Genomic DNA, 15,388 nt, shown 5'->3' with positions numbered 1-15,388 from the left:
ATACATAATGTCTATGCATCATTTATATGTACTCTTAAAACTGTTTCAAAGATTTCATTCTTGTTCCCTAACATTATCCCCTTTAAAAGTTATTGCCCCTTGTGCTAAAAACCTTGTTATCGCTACTCCTCCGAAATCGTAGACCTTAGAGACACCAAACCTTCACTTATGTCTTAAGGGTATTTAGGCATAACTTCACTGTATAAATGCAAAAGGATCTGATGACCCCTTATATGAGTTATTGCCCTTTAACTTCTTTGTACTTACTATTAAACCTAATAACTTGAAAACTATAAGTCGTAGAAGCATGGGGTCAATTGCATTGTGACCACTGACCTTTGACCTTGAAGATTTTTCAAGGTCAAAGTTCAAGGTCATTCATTTTTTTTTTCTTTTTTCTTTTCATTAAGACAATTTAGGTTTCTTTTTCATGGAATTTAATTTCAAGGAGACAGATATAAAACAAATTTGAAATTCAAGAAGGTGGAAAGACCTCTTATTGTTCTGTGAACAATAAGTCTCCTAGTTATTATTATTTTTCTTACCGATTTTGTGCACGCGATTTCTCTAAAACGGCTGGACCGATTTTCACTAAACTTTCAGATCTGATAGATATTTATCTGAACCTTATCGGAAATTTTTTATAAGTACGTCGTCACTTCCGGTCGTGATATATGGACGATTTACTGATTTTTAGAGGGTCGGCTTGTCCTGAGATCTCCTCCTAAACGACTTAAGATATCGACTTGAGATTTTCAGTGAAGGTAGAGGAAGGATAGTAGATGTGACATTTTGCATATAGAGCTTTCCAGGTAAAAAGGCATCGACGCTCGCCTGCGCTCGAAAAATAGGCTCATACGCATCTCGCAAAAATTGATACGTTTTCTTTTATATCTTTTTACTGGTTAATATTTTGTTAAGACATATATAATAAAAAATGTGCAACATAGTTAGACCTTTCATTTAATATGAAGAAAATGAGGTTAGTTCTTCGAATTAGGGGCATAGAGGGGCCAAAAGTCTCTCGTCTTTAACTCTTTAATGATCAATATTTTGTGATACATTACTGAAGCAAAGATATTCAATTTAACGATTTGCAACAATATATACTAAAAATTTGATCATATGTTACGTAATAAAGGGTCACAGGGGGCTAGAATGCTAAATCTTTGACGCTTTATATCTCGAAAAGCGTGAATATTTTGATAAGCAATATTGAACAAAAGATGGTCAAAATAATGTTCCCAACAATATGCATACTTTTAATTTGTTCATTTTTTCCGTCGACACTTCCGTTGTAAACCGGAAGTACATGTAATTTAGATACATGTACATGTAAGCGATTTTTTTACATTTTCTAATGAATGCAATTGTTCCTTATAGAGATTTAAAGAATGCGTAGCATCTTAATATTTCCACCGGAAGTACGGTTCGTTCAAACCGGAAGTTGTCTACAAATGAGTATTTTTCATCGAAACTTTCAGGGATCATTACTGCATGCTTGATGTAGAGTTGAAAGTAGTTATGAGCACATACGGTCGCACCGGAAGTGAAGAAGTAGAACCGGAAGTTGATTGGAATTGATAGATCCTACATTCTTTATTGTATTTCTAAACATATTTTGAAGAATTCTTGTGCCTTTTGACATTTTTTATCCTATCAGTGGAATTATCCGAACACAGGTCTTATTTCATCAGATATCGGACGGAAGACCTACTCGTTGCTTGCAACGAGATCGCATCTAGTTATGTTCCCCAAACGGAGTTTGGGAACATATTGTTTTTACTCTGTTTCTTATTATGTTCCCCAAACGAAGTTGGGGAACATATTGTTTTTACTCTGTTTCTTATTATTATTATTTTTCTTCTTCTTCTTCTTCCTGGGTACTTTTTTGTCCGGGAGTGATCTTGTAAACTGTTCGTCCGATGTAGGTAAAACCTTTTTAGGTTCAGTAGACATGTTATGTAGATTTGCGGAATCAAGGTCATTTTGCGCGCACGTGCTTGCAAGAGCGTGCACGTGCAACACGTAAAATGACCAATTTAATGAATATAGCCGTAACTTTTCCCATTTATGATGAAATGCTTTGAAACTTATAATATAAGGATATTTTAGTAGCATAGACAATTTGACATGGTCAAAATAGCAAGATCTCACGCGCATGCACGTGCGCTTTGCTCTGATTGGCTGAAACTAAAGTCTCAATATCTTTCTTGTTTTTTGACGAAATCCTTTGAAATTTTGAACATAGCCATGCATTAGGATATCCTACAACACAGTATATAGCAATTATCATAAAAACACGTGCATGCACGTGCGCTGCAATCTGATTGGTTAAACTTTAAATAGCTATAACTCCCTTGTTTGTCAACCAAACAGGATGGGATTTGGAACATAGATAGGTATAATGGTCTTCTACAAGGAAGTATGGTCAGCATACACATGCATACACGTGCATGTACGTGCACTGCAATCTGATTGGCTGAAACTTTAAATAGCTATAACTCCCTTGGTTTTCACCTAAACAGGGTGGGATTTAGAACATAGATAGATGTAATGGACTTCTACAAGAGGGTATCGTCACCATGCTCATGTACGCACGTGCGTGCACGTGAAATGAGTAAAATCTAAAATACACTTGAATGAGCGTATTTTTAAATACTTTTAGATTAAATACTTTAATATTTAGTATATTAAAATATATAGATTGTGTAGACAAGATGATATGGTCATTACGCACATGCATTCACATGTGCATGCATGCAATGTTAAAATTTGAATGAACTTGATACACTTCTGGGTAAACATTGTTAAAGTCTCAAATGCATAGAGGTTGCCTTATCTAATGAAACTTACAGGGGATATGGTACCAAAAGGGAGTTGGGGAGCGTTTGGGGAACATCTGTAACGGTCCCCGTTACAATTAGCACTAGTTATTATTATTTTTTTTCTTCTTTGTTCTCCGGTACTTTTTTGTCCGCGAGTGTTCTCAGAAACTGTTCACCCAACTGAGCTAAAACCTTTTTAGGGTTAATAGGTGTGTAGTGTAGGTGTGCGGAACGAAGGTCATTTTGCGCGCATACGCCTGCACGTGCGTGCGCGTGAAATGAGTGAATTGACTGATATACTTAATATAGCTATAACTTTTACATTTTTTGATGAAATGCTTTGAAACTCATTACATAAGGATATATTAATAGTGGTAATAATATGACACTGTCAAATTAGCAAGAACTCACGCGCATGCACGTGCGCTGCAATCTGATTGGCTGAAACAAAAATCTCAATATCTCTTCTGTTTTTCGACGAAATGCTTTGAAATTTTAAACATTGTCATGAATTAGGATATCCTACAACATAATATAGAAAAAAATTATGAAATCACGCGCATGCACGTGCGCTTCAATCTGATTGGCTGAAATTTTAAATGGCTATATCTCCTTTGTTTTTTGACGAAATGCTTTGAAATTTAAAACATAGTCATGCATTAGGATATCCTGCAATATGATTTACAAAAAAATTCAAGAAATCACGCACATGCACGTGTGCTGCAATCTGATTGGCTGAAACTTTAAATGGCTACATCTCCTTTGTTTTTTGACAAAATGCCTTGAAATTTAAAGCATAGTCATGCATTAGGATATCCTGCAATATGATGTACAAAAAATTTCAAGAAATAAAGCGCATGCACGTGTGCTGCAATCTGATTGGTTGAAACTTTAAATGACTATAACTCCTTTGTTTTTTGACGAAATGCTTTGAAATCTAAAACATAGTCATGCATTAGGATATTCTACAATATGATTAAGAAAAAAAATTGAAATCACGTGGATGCACGTGTGCTGCAATCTGATTGGCTGAAACTTGAAATGGCTATAATTCCCTTGGTTTTCAACCAAACAGGATTGGATTTAGAACATAGATAGATATAAGGGCCTCCTACAAGAAGGTATGGTAATCATGCACGTGCACGCACGTGCGTGCATTTGGAATGAGTGATATTAAAAATACACTTGAATGAGTGATTTTTAATACTTTTGGACTAAATGCTTTAATATATAACGTATATTTAAATATATAGAAAGTGTAGACAAGATTATATGATCACTACGCACGTGCATTCACATGGGCACGCGTGCAATGTTAAAATTTGAATATAATTGGTATCCTTTTGGGAAAACGTTGTTAAAGTCAAAAATGCACAGATGTTGTCCTATTTAATAAGGCTTACAGGGAATATGGCAGCAAAAGGGAGTTGGGGAGCATTTGGGGAACATCTGTAACGGTTCCCGTTACAATTAGCACTAGTTATGTTCCCCAAACGAAGTTGGGGAACATATTGTTTTTACTCTGTTTCTTATTATTAAGGTCTTCCGTCTTCAGCGGAAGACCTTCTAGTGATTCTACTGTTTCTTATTATTATTATTATTATTATTCTTATTTTTTTCCCCAAAATTTTGTGCAGGCGATTTCTCGAAAACTGTTCGGTGGTTTTCAATGAAACTTTCAGGAATCATGCGTCATTATATGAACTTTGTTCATCAGAAGGAAAATTTGGAATACTCACCTTCGGTTCCAAGTTATTGACAGTTTTCTGATTTTAAAATGGATTTTTGTCCCCTCTTTTTTACGAAAATGGTCTAAGATATTAACTGGAGACTTGTTAGAGATGATAGATGATGACTTTAAGATATGTGAAATCACCTTTTTGTGTGTCGTCAGTACTTCCGATCGCTAGCGGAAGCGAATTTAAAAAGTCCGTATTTTCTAACTTTTTTGTTTTTCAATATTTTTCATTTATTTTTGGAATGTTAATAGAAACCGTTCTTATAATGCTTACTATATAATTTGTTTGAACATTGATAAATCCAAACTCTAGATATTAACATTTGGAAATCTTAAGCGGGTCCAATATGGCGGCTGTCTATGTCAATTCCGACATTTCGCAATAGGGGTTTTCAGAGGCAGCCAAGCGTTTGCTTGAACGAAAGTAAATAAGGATAAATGAAATGTAAAAGAATACGGGGATTGTCACGAAGTAGTTACGTTGTTATGTGTCAAACTATGTTTAAATCCATGGTCGTCTCAAACGTCTTCTATAATTGGTTTTGGCTGGTTCTCAAAGTAGAAAAAGAAAAGACTAAATGTGCAAATGAAATACATACCTACTATCATTTGTTTTGCGGAAAAACAGATCTTAAATCTTAGTTACAAATAATAGTTTTAAGAAACAATATCGATGTATGTAGTAAGTATCAAACGTATCCACTGTTTTGCTCATGCACCCTAGAGTCATATTAAACTTCATTTGTAATAGGAAAGACAAACATAAGAAAATCATTTTTTAGAAGAATTGAGTTTATATTAATATTCTTGTGTCAAAGATATGATTTAAGTTATTGAACATAAATGGTATCTGATTCCTTGACCGTCTTAGGGCGACACATGTTTTTCTGCGAAACATTTCAACCTTTTCATGAAAGTTTAACTAATCGGGATAGTTCAGTATTGGGATAAACAGGAAATTTTAAAAAGTAAAAAGTTATTGCAGTTTCACTGATTTAGTGTTACTTACCTATTTACGTCATAGAATTTGTAAATGTGTTAAAAACAATTATTTCTTTACCTTGAAATTTTAGCTATGAAAACGTTCTTTTTTTATTTCCATTGAAGCTATCACATCTATTTAATGGGACATTCCAAAGAAAAGGCGCGAAGATTTACTCGTGGCGTTTGACGCAAAATTATGAATAGTGACCATCTTTCATTATTCTAAGACAGATGTACAGAAGTATATACAAGTAGATTTAGAGATGTGGTCCCAATAGCGTAACAGTAAGAGCTTTGGATTTTCATGCTGGCGACCCGGGTTTAATCCCCTTTGTTTCCATAAAAAGTTTTATCACTTTTCAGCTCGATTTTGCGGGGGTTTTTTTCAGAATCGGACGGAAGACCTCTCGTTGCTCGCAACGAGTTTCTTTTCTAGTTATTATTATTATTATTATTCTTTTTATGTTCCCCAAACGGAGTTTGGGAACATATTGTTTTTACTCGGTTTCTTATTATTATTATTATTATTATTATTCTTTTTTTTCTTCTTTGTTCTCCGGTACTTTTTTTGTCCGCGAGTGTTCTCAGAAACTGTTCACCCAACTAAGTTAAAACCTTTTTAGGGTTAATAGGTGTCAAGTGTAGGTGTGCACAACGAAGGTCATTTTGCGCGCATACGCATGCACGTGCGTGCGCGTGAAATGAGTGAAATGACTGATATACTTATTATAGCCATAACTTTTACATTTTTTATTGAAATGCTTTGAAACTCATTCTATAAGGATATATTAATAGTCTAGATAATATGACATAGTCAAATTAGCACGAACTCACGTGCATGCACGTGCGCTTCCCTCTGATTGGCTAAAACAAAGATTTCAATATCTCTTTTGTTTTTTGACGAAATGCTTTGAAATTTTAAACATAGTCATGCATTAGGATATACTACAATATTATATATAGCAGGTATCATGAAAACACGCGCATGCACGTGCGCTGCAATCTGATTGGCTAAAACTTTAAATGGGTATAACTCCTTTGATTTTCAACCAAACAGGATGGGATTTAGAACATAGATAGACATAGTCGATTCCTACAAAAAGGTAAGGTCATCATGCACATGCATGCACGTGCATGCACGTGAGATGGGTAAAATCAAAATTACACTTGATGAAGCGTATTTTTTAATACTTTTGGATTAAATGCTTTATTATTTTATTATATTAATGTATATAGATAGTGTAGACAAGAGAATATGGTCTATACGCACATGCATTTACATGTGCACGCGTGCAAATGCTAAAATTTGAATATATTTGGTATACTTCAGGGAAACGTTGTTAAAGCGTAAAATGCATAGAGTTTGTCGTTTTTAATGAAGCTTAAAGGGAGTATGGCACCAAAAGGGAGTTGGGGAGCGTTTGGGGAACATCTGTAACGGTTCCCGTTACAATTAGCCCTAGTTTCTTCTTATTTCTTCACCGGTACTTTTTTGTCCGGAAGTGTTCTCAGAAACTGTTCACCAAACTAAGTTAAAACCTTTTTAGGGTTAGTAGGCATGTTGTGTAGATGTGCCGAACGAAGGTCATTTTGCGTGCATTCGCATGCACGTGCGGGCGCGTGCAATGAGTAAAATGACTGATATATTTAATATGGTTGTAACTTTTATATTTTTTGATAAAATGTTTTGAAACTCATTATATATAGATATATAAGTTGTGTAGATAAGATGACATGGTCAAATTTGCATGAACTCACGCGCATGCACGTGCGCTTTCCTCTGATTGGCTGAAACAGAAATCTTAATATCTTTTTTGTTTTATGATGAAATGCTTTGAAATTTATAACATAGACATGCATAACGATGTACTACAATATGATATATAAAATTTTTCATGAAATCACGCGCATGCACGTGCGCTGCAATCTGATTGGCTGAAACTTTAAATGACTATAACTCCCTTGGTTTGCAACCAAACAGCATGGGATTTAGAACATAGATAGACATAAAGGACTCCTACAGGATGGTATGGTCACCATTCACATGCATGCACGTGCGTGCACGTGCGCTTTGCTCTGATTGGCTGAAACAAAAATCTCAATATCTTTTCTGTTTTTTTACAAAATGCTTTGAAATTTAAAACATAGGCATACTTTAAGATGTCCTACAATATGATATATAATAATTGTCATGAAAATACGCGCATGCACGTGCGCTGCAATCTGATTGGCTTAAACTTTAAATGGCTATAACTCCCTTGTTTCTCAACCAAACAGGATGGGATTAAGAACATAGACAGACATAATGGACTCCTACAAGAAGGTATGGTCATCATGCACGTGCGTGCACGTGCATATGAGTAAAATAGTGTAGACAAGATGATATCGTCATTACGCTCATGCAATCACATGCGCACGCTTAAATTGCTTAAATTTGAAATACTTGGTATACTTTTGGAAAAACGTTGTTTACGTCTTAAATGCATAGATTTTGCCTTCTTTAATGAAACTTACAGGGAATATGGCTCGAGAAGGGAGTTGGGGAGCGTTTGGGGAACATCTGTAACGGTTCCCGTTACAATTAGCACTAGTTATTATTTTTTTTCTTATTTCTTCTCCGGTACTTTTTTTGTCCGCGAGTGTTCTCAGAAACTGTTCACCCAACTGAGCTAAAACCTTTTTAGGGTTAATAGGTGTGTAGTGTAGGTGTGCGGAACGAAGGTCATTTTGCGCGCATACGCCTGCACGTGCGTGCGCGTGAAATGAGTGAATTGACTGATATATTTAATATGGATGTAACTTCTATATTTTTTTATGAAATGTTTTGAAACTCATTATATAAGGATATATAAGATGTATAGATATGATGACATGGTCAAATTTGCATGAACTCACGCGCATGCACGTGCGCTTTGCTCTGATTGGCTGAAACAAAAACCTCAATATCTTTTTTGTTTTTCGATGAAATGCTTTGAAATTTATAACATAGTCATACATTAGGATACCCTACAATATGATATATAAAAATTTTCGTGAAATCACGTGCATGCACGTGCGCTGCAATCTGATTGGCTGAAACTTTAAATGACTATAACTCCCTTGGTTTCCAACCAAACATGATGGGATTTAGAACATAGATAGACATAAAGGACTCCTACAAGATGGTGTGGTCAACATTTACATGCATGCACGTGCGTGCACGTGCGCTTTGCTCTGATTGGCTGAAACAAAAATCTCAATATCTTTTCTGTTTTCTGACAAAATGCTTTGAAATTTAAAACATAGGCATACTTTAAGATGTCCTACAACATGATATATAATAATTGTCATGAAAACACGCGCATGCACGTGCCCTGCAATCTGATTGGCTTAAACTTTAAATGGCTATAACTCCCTTGTTTTTCAACAAAACAAGGTGGGATTAAGAACATAGACAGGCATAATGGACTCCTACAAGAAGGTATGGTCATCATGCACGTGCGTGCACGTGCAATGAGTAAAATAGTGTAGACAAGATGATATAGACATTACGCTCATGCAATGTTGTTTAAGTCTTAAATGCATAGATTCTGCCTATTTTAATGAAACTTACAGGAATATGGCACGAAAAGGGAGTTGGGGAGCGTTTGGGGAACATCTGTAACGGTTCCCGTTACAATTAGCACTAGTTATTATTATTTTTCTTCCTGGGAAAATTTTGTCCTCGAGTGATCTTGTAAACTACACATCCGACTAAGGTAAAATGTTTTTAGGGTTAGTAGACATGTTATGTAGATTTGCCGAACAAAGGTCATTTTGCGCGCACGTGCTTGCAAGAGCGCGCACGTGCAACACATGAAATGACCGATTTAATTGATATAGGCGTAACTTTTTACATTCTTGATGAAATGCTTTGAAACTCATAATATAAGGATATATTAGTAGCAAAGACAATATGACATGGTCAAAATAGCAAGATCTCACGCGCATGCACGTGCGCTTCGCTCTGATTGGCTGAAACTAAAGTCTCAATATCTTTCTTGTTTTTTGATGAAAAATCCTTTGAAATTTTGAACATAGCCATTCATTAGGATATCCTACAACATGATATATAGCAATTATCATGAAAACACGTGCATGCACGTGCGCTGCAATCTGATTGGCTTAAACTTTAAATAGCTATAACTCCCTTGGTTTTCAACCAAACAGGATGGGATTTGGAACATAGATAGATATTGTGGACTACTAAATGAAGGTATGATCACCATACACATGCGTATACGTGCGCTGCAATCTGATTGGCTGAAACTTTAAACAGCTATAACTCCCTTGGTTTTCAACCAAACGGGGTGGGATTTAGAACATAGATAGATGTAATGGACTACTACAAGAAGGTATGGTCACCATACTCATGTATGCACGTGCGTGCACGTGAAATGAGCAAAATCAAAAATACACTTGAATGAGCAATTTTTTTTAATACTTTTGGATTAAAAATACTCTAATATTTAGTATATTAAAATATAAAGATTGTGTAGACAAGATGATATGGTCATTACGCACATGCATTCACATGCGCACGCGTGAAATTCTAAAACTTGAATGAACTTGGTACAGGTCTGGGTAAACGTTGTTAAAGTCTCAAATGCATAGAGTTTGTCCTATTTAATGAAGCTTATAGGGAATATGGCACCAAAAGGGACTTGGGGAACGTTTGGGGAACATCTGTAACGGTCCCCGTTACAATTAGCACTAGTTTCAATACATTTTTTCGACCTATGAAAAATACCAACCATCAATAATATGCCGTTTCTGAATCTAGGCAATGAGATACCACTGGGTAAAATTTACAGTCTCGTAATATCTAAACATGAGCTAATGACATAGTTTCAAGCTTTTTAATTTCCTTCAGAAAAACGTTTGCAAACACATTCGATCATAGGAGTTTAAATAAATCTTGATGTAAATGTAAGTAAATTTTATTATCTTCCAACAAAGTAAAATAAAATTAAACGTGTTTTTCAAACTTGTTCTAAAACGCAAAAATCAGACCCAAACGTTTCAAATGTTATTGATAGGTGTGGTCAATATTTGTCAGTATTGCACATTTTAGTATTTTAGTATTTTACAATTATATATAATGTATATAATAAATGTCCTGTTTCAGATAGGGATATCCTAATTTTGGGATATGCATTATACTTCACCAGTGCCCCGGTCGTTGATGTGCTATATTGGTTCATTCTGTACCTTGTGCACAACCAAGATGTAGTGGTACGCATGCGCAAAGAAATTCAAGAAAATGTTGGAACCAATAAACCGGTTACCATGGCAGACCAAGAGAAGCTTCCCTACTGTCGTGCAGTTATGTATGAAGTCCTTCGGATGTCTTTTACCAAGGTGAATCTTTCGCCAACGCACACGTTCTCAGAGGACCTTACGGTCAATGGTTACACGCTACCAAAAGGTGCTTGGCTGATGGCGGCCTTGTGTACAGTCAACCTGGATCCGAACATTTTTACGGAACCTGAAAAATTTAAACCAGAACGATTCATTAACGAAAGAGGCCAACTGTTTGGATTTGAAAAGGTCTATGCATCCTTTTCAATGGGTATGATTTTCATCATCGATAATCGTTTCTTAATTTTTCACACCTGAACATTTCTTTTAAAAAAATAGAAAATATCCCTAGTATATTCACATATTATTAGAGATTGTTCTATCTCACGTATCCGTATACGTATCCGTATCCGTATCGAAGTATGACATGCATCCCGATCCCGATTCTTGAGGTATTCGATATATCCTTTCTGTGAATAATTTTTAAATAGTCTCTCTCTGTTTCCCTCTCTCTCTTTACCACCCACATCCACTTTTTTTCAAAACATAACCTTTTACTGCTGAAAATGTTTACTGAAAGATTGTCCCCCTTAATATTTTGAGGCCATAAGTTGAAGTCGGGGTTGTTTGGTATTGTATTAATTATGAGTGAAAATTATTTTGAAAGAAGTTGGAACCCCCCCCCCCCCCTCCGGAAATTTAATTCTTTCTCGAATTCTTATTTATTCATTTTTCTTGTCAGAGTCGGTTCAGCCAAGTACGTTGTCAATCGGTTTTATCACCCCCCCCCCCCCTTTCAGAATACTGCATGCGTCCTGTACCAGGACATAATATTGCTGCATTCGAAATTCTGCCATTATATTTTATACTACATAGCATAGTAGCTACATGACATTTGTTCTAATCTCCAGCGATTTGGAAAAAATTAAAAACGGATGACTCAAATCTGTTTTGTTTTGTTTCTTTTGTTTTCCTTTTTTTTTTTTGGGGGGGGGGGGGGTATCGATTCAGGTATGATTGACCTCGACGATACATTGTACAATTCCTTTCATTCAACTTCTCGGTTCGCTGAGCGCAACTGTCTGACAATTCACGAGATTTGTGAGTCGAACTAGAAGAGACAGCATGGCAACACAGAATGGTAAATTGAAGCTTATTATTATTATAACTATTTTTATAGTCTTGCAAATAATTATAATATTATATTCAACAATTTTCAGAATACTTCGCACATTAAAATTAATCACATTTTTGACAGATAAAAGAAAGAATCACCGTTTTTCGAAACAAGAGGTTCTCATCCTTCTTCGAAGTTACCTTATCCATCCTGCTGATTTTGAGACAATCTTAGAAGAGATGAGAGCCAATGTCAGCCAGTTTAGTTCTGATATTCGGGAGATGTATCACGAGGAAGATGATAAAAGGCTACTTCAGAGAATAAGAGAGAAGTTTTACAGAATCAAAGACAGCGTTAGAACTGAAAAAGACTCAGATATTAGGTATACCCTAAATGATGATCATTTTTAAAGCAGTGACCTCTCCACCATAAGCATTCATAATCTTCTGTTAAATTTTAATTTTTAGGACGTTAGCCTTAGTCATTATATTTCAAAATTTCAGAATTTATACAGTCATGGTATATTTTGATGCTTCTGATAGAATTGCGATGGTTAAATCTGACTAAATACTTCAATATCTATTTTCAAACGATGTGTATTATTGTTTATAGACAGTGTCTCCAAGATATTGTGAATATGGAGAAGAGAAACAGCTCCACAGTGAACTCTTCTTGCGTCAGGTGTGAGTTCGTAGGTGTGAGTTCTGAATCATCCTCATCTTCAGAATCTGATTAGACTACACTGTGCCTTGGTTCTATGTAAGACTTTATCCTTAATTAAAGTCTACCTGATATAAAACGTGTTTTATTTGAAAAAGGGGGAAGGATTCTGATTTCAACGCAGTCATAGTTTTTACTAGTTAGAGTGATCTGCCCTTTGATGTAGAATATTTAATAAATGACAAAATTTGCAATAAAATGAGGTAAGCTTATAAAAAATAAACAATGATGTGGTTTTGTTTCTTGAGGCTTCATTTTCTTTGAGCATTTTACATGAAGCATTGCAAGTATTTAATCTTGAAAGTGAATTAGATAAGCTCGAAGAATAAGTACAACAATTTTGTCCATATGTAAAAAAAAAATGTTATTATAGGAGACACCCCCCCCCCCTTTATGGCAAAAACGCATTTCTACGATTCTGACTTGAAAAACAAGAATAGTGTGAACAATCATTCATAACTTCATTAATACTGCAAATATCAGAATAATTCTTGCACCGTTAGAAAGAGAAAATTATTGCGATAAAATAATATATTCAGAACAATGTTTCACTGGTTGTACTATTTTTTGCGAGCTCGAGTTAAACTTTGTGCACTATTCAAGCGATTTTGTGATTATCAAAATCAGTGCAGCGGTAACACGTTATTTGTTAAAATGCTAAATTCTGGTAATTACCCCCCCCCCCCCCCGAAAAAAATACTTAATGAGACTATTTCTGTCTTCTTTAGAAGAAGAATTCCATATAAAGATATACAAAAATGATCAAATTTAAAAACTAATATGTATGAAATTTTTCTTTGTCAAATGATAGTTGATAGCTAAAGATATCAAATCTAAAAATTTAACTTATATCTTGTTGGTATTTTTTTTAATTTGTTGACCCCCCAGCCTCCTTAAAATTGATTTATAAAAAATGTTCAACGTGCTCATAATTTTCAACACAATAATTAAATAATCAATACTTTTAAAAATTTAGACTTGTGCAGATCTATACCCCCCCCCCCACCCGAATTTTCAGTGACTATACTGAATCAATTAAAAATCACTTTGACATCAATCACCCATCCACCCCATCCCGAAAACGAAGACCCCATCATCAACACCACGATTTTTTATTCTTTGAAATGTATTGATTTTAAGGAGTTTTGTTTTTTTCTATATTTTAATTTTATTATTATTTTGGGAGGAGGGAAGAGGTGGTTGTCTTTTTTTTCTTGGATAAATACATTTGAAAAAGAAATCTATTTTTTTTTATTTCATGAAATTTCAGGGTTGTTTTTTTAATGGGTTGGTCGCCCCTTAAGAAATTCCTGGATTCCGCCTGTAAGAGTTGCTTAGATATTTATTGACCCGTAATGACCCCCTTTATTTAGAAGGAAAAAGTATATTATTGAGAAGTATCACCCTTATCGGAACCTCTTTTCTCGACGAAGAATCCTTTGTATTATAAAAGGACACTACACAATAGGACCACGATTGCGCACGGCCTTATTTGGTACCACGTGGGTATAAATATAGTAATTCTAACCGATTTGTCACAGCTCGTAGATCGTCCATAAAAAAGAAGCACAAAACACCGGTATACAGGGAATATTACTGGTATTTCTTAGCGAAATGGAAGGAGACTCTCTTGCATATTTGTTGCTTTCTGTTTTTGATTCCTCCTTTCACCATACAAACATGATATCACATTTACTTCTGATATTAGAGGCGTTCGAAGTGGATGAACACGAAACGGAAATTCGTGATGTTTTGATGATGATTTTTTCAGTACTTGACCTGCCCAATTTGAGTACATTTTCCAGCAGGAACCTTTTGTTTTTTGATGATGTATACCCAATAAGATGTAGGAGGGGAAGGGATGTTTTTTCAGATTTAACTCAGAACAGGCGTCTGCTCTTTGACGGAACTGGTGAGACACCTGAATCATTTACGGAACTGTGTGGTCTTTGCAGTCTTATGTTGGGTCCTTACCGACAAAAATATGGTTTGAACAACAGAAATAAGATTTTGTTGACACTACTATGGTTGAAAACCTACCCCACATGTACGAGTCTGTCATATATTTTTTCAATTTCTGTATCATCAGCTCGTCGTATTGTAAATTTAGTGTGGCCAATTTTGCATGCTGTTTTAAGAGAAAACATATCTTGGCCATAGAATATAGAATGGCATCGCCGAAGGGGTGTGTGGAGACAGTTGCCTCAAGCAGTAGGAGCGATTGATGGCACATCACATCGCATATATATGCCATCAAATGAACCCCAAAGGCTTTATTATAGTGGGCATCGTAAATTTCACTGTGTCCACACACAGGTTGTCATTGACAATAGCTTAAACATCTGTCATGTAGAAGCAGGATTTCTGGGCCATAATAACGACGCCCAAACATTTCGAATGATGACATCCATAGGGGTTGGTAAAACACTGGATTTTCCAAGAGGTTGCTATCTTTTGGGAGACTGTATATATCCTTCCAGACACCCAATCGTCACCCCGTTCACTGAAGCTCAGTTACGTCGTCAACCAGAAAATGTTAGAAGAGAGTATCAGAACGTTAATAGGAAAATTCGCAAATACCGGGTCTATGTAGAACACATAATCAAGTTGATTAAAATTTTCAGAGTCATTTCAACTTTATTTCGCCATTCCCGATTACATATCAGTGACATTGTCTGTCTT

The 15,388-nt window shown here is 35.4% G+C and overlaps 1 protein-coding gene across 1 annotated transcript in view; it reads left to right on the top strand.

Annotated features, from left to right (window-relative positions):
- LOC134238562 (cytochrome P450 2U1-like) overlaps positions 1-15,388 on the top strand; it is a 40,608-nt gene that overhangs the window by 24,246 nt on the left and 974 nt on the right. Inside the window, exon 4 of the mRNA XM_062720679.1 lies at positions 10,697-11,140. Within this exon, the coding sequence (XP_062576663.1) occupies positions 10,697-11,140 (444 nt within the window). The remainder of the gene's footprint in view (positions 1-10,696; positions 11,141-15,388) is intronic.

This window comes from Saccostrea cucullata, unplaced genomic scaffold (genome assembly GCF_032062105.1).
Source record: "Saccostrea cucullata isolate Sc308-1 unplaced genomic scaffold, CSIRO_AGI_Scuc_v1 ctg3328, whole genome shotgun sequence".
Taxonomy (NCBI): Eukaryota; Metazoa; Mollusca; class Bivalvia; order Ostreida; family Ostreidae; genus Saccostrea; species Saccostrea cuccullata.
This window is presented reverse-complemented; position numbering and strand designations above follow the sequence as displayed.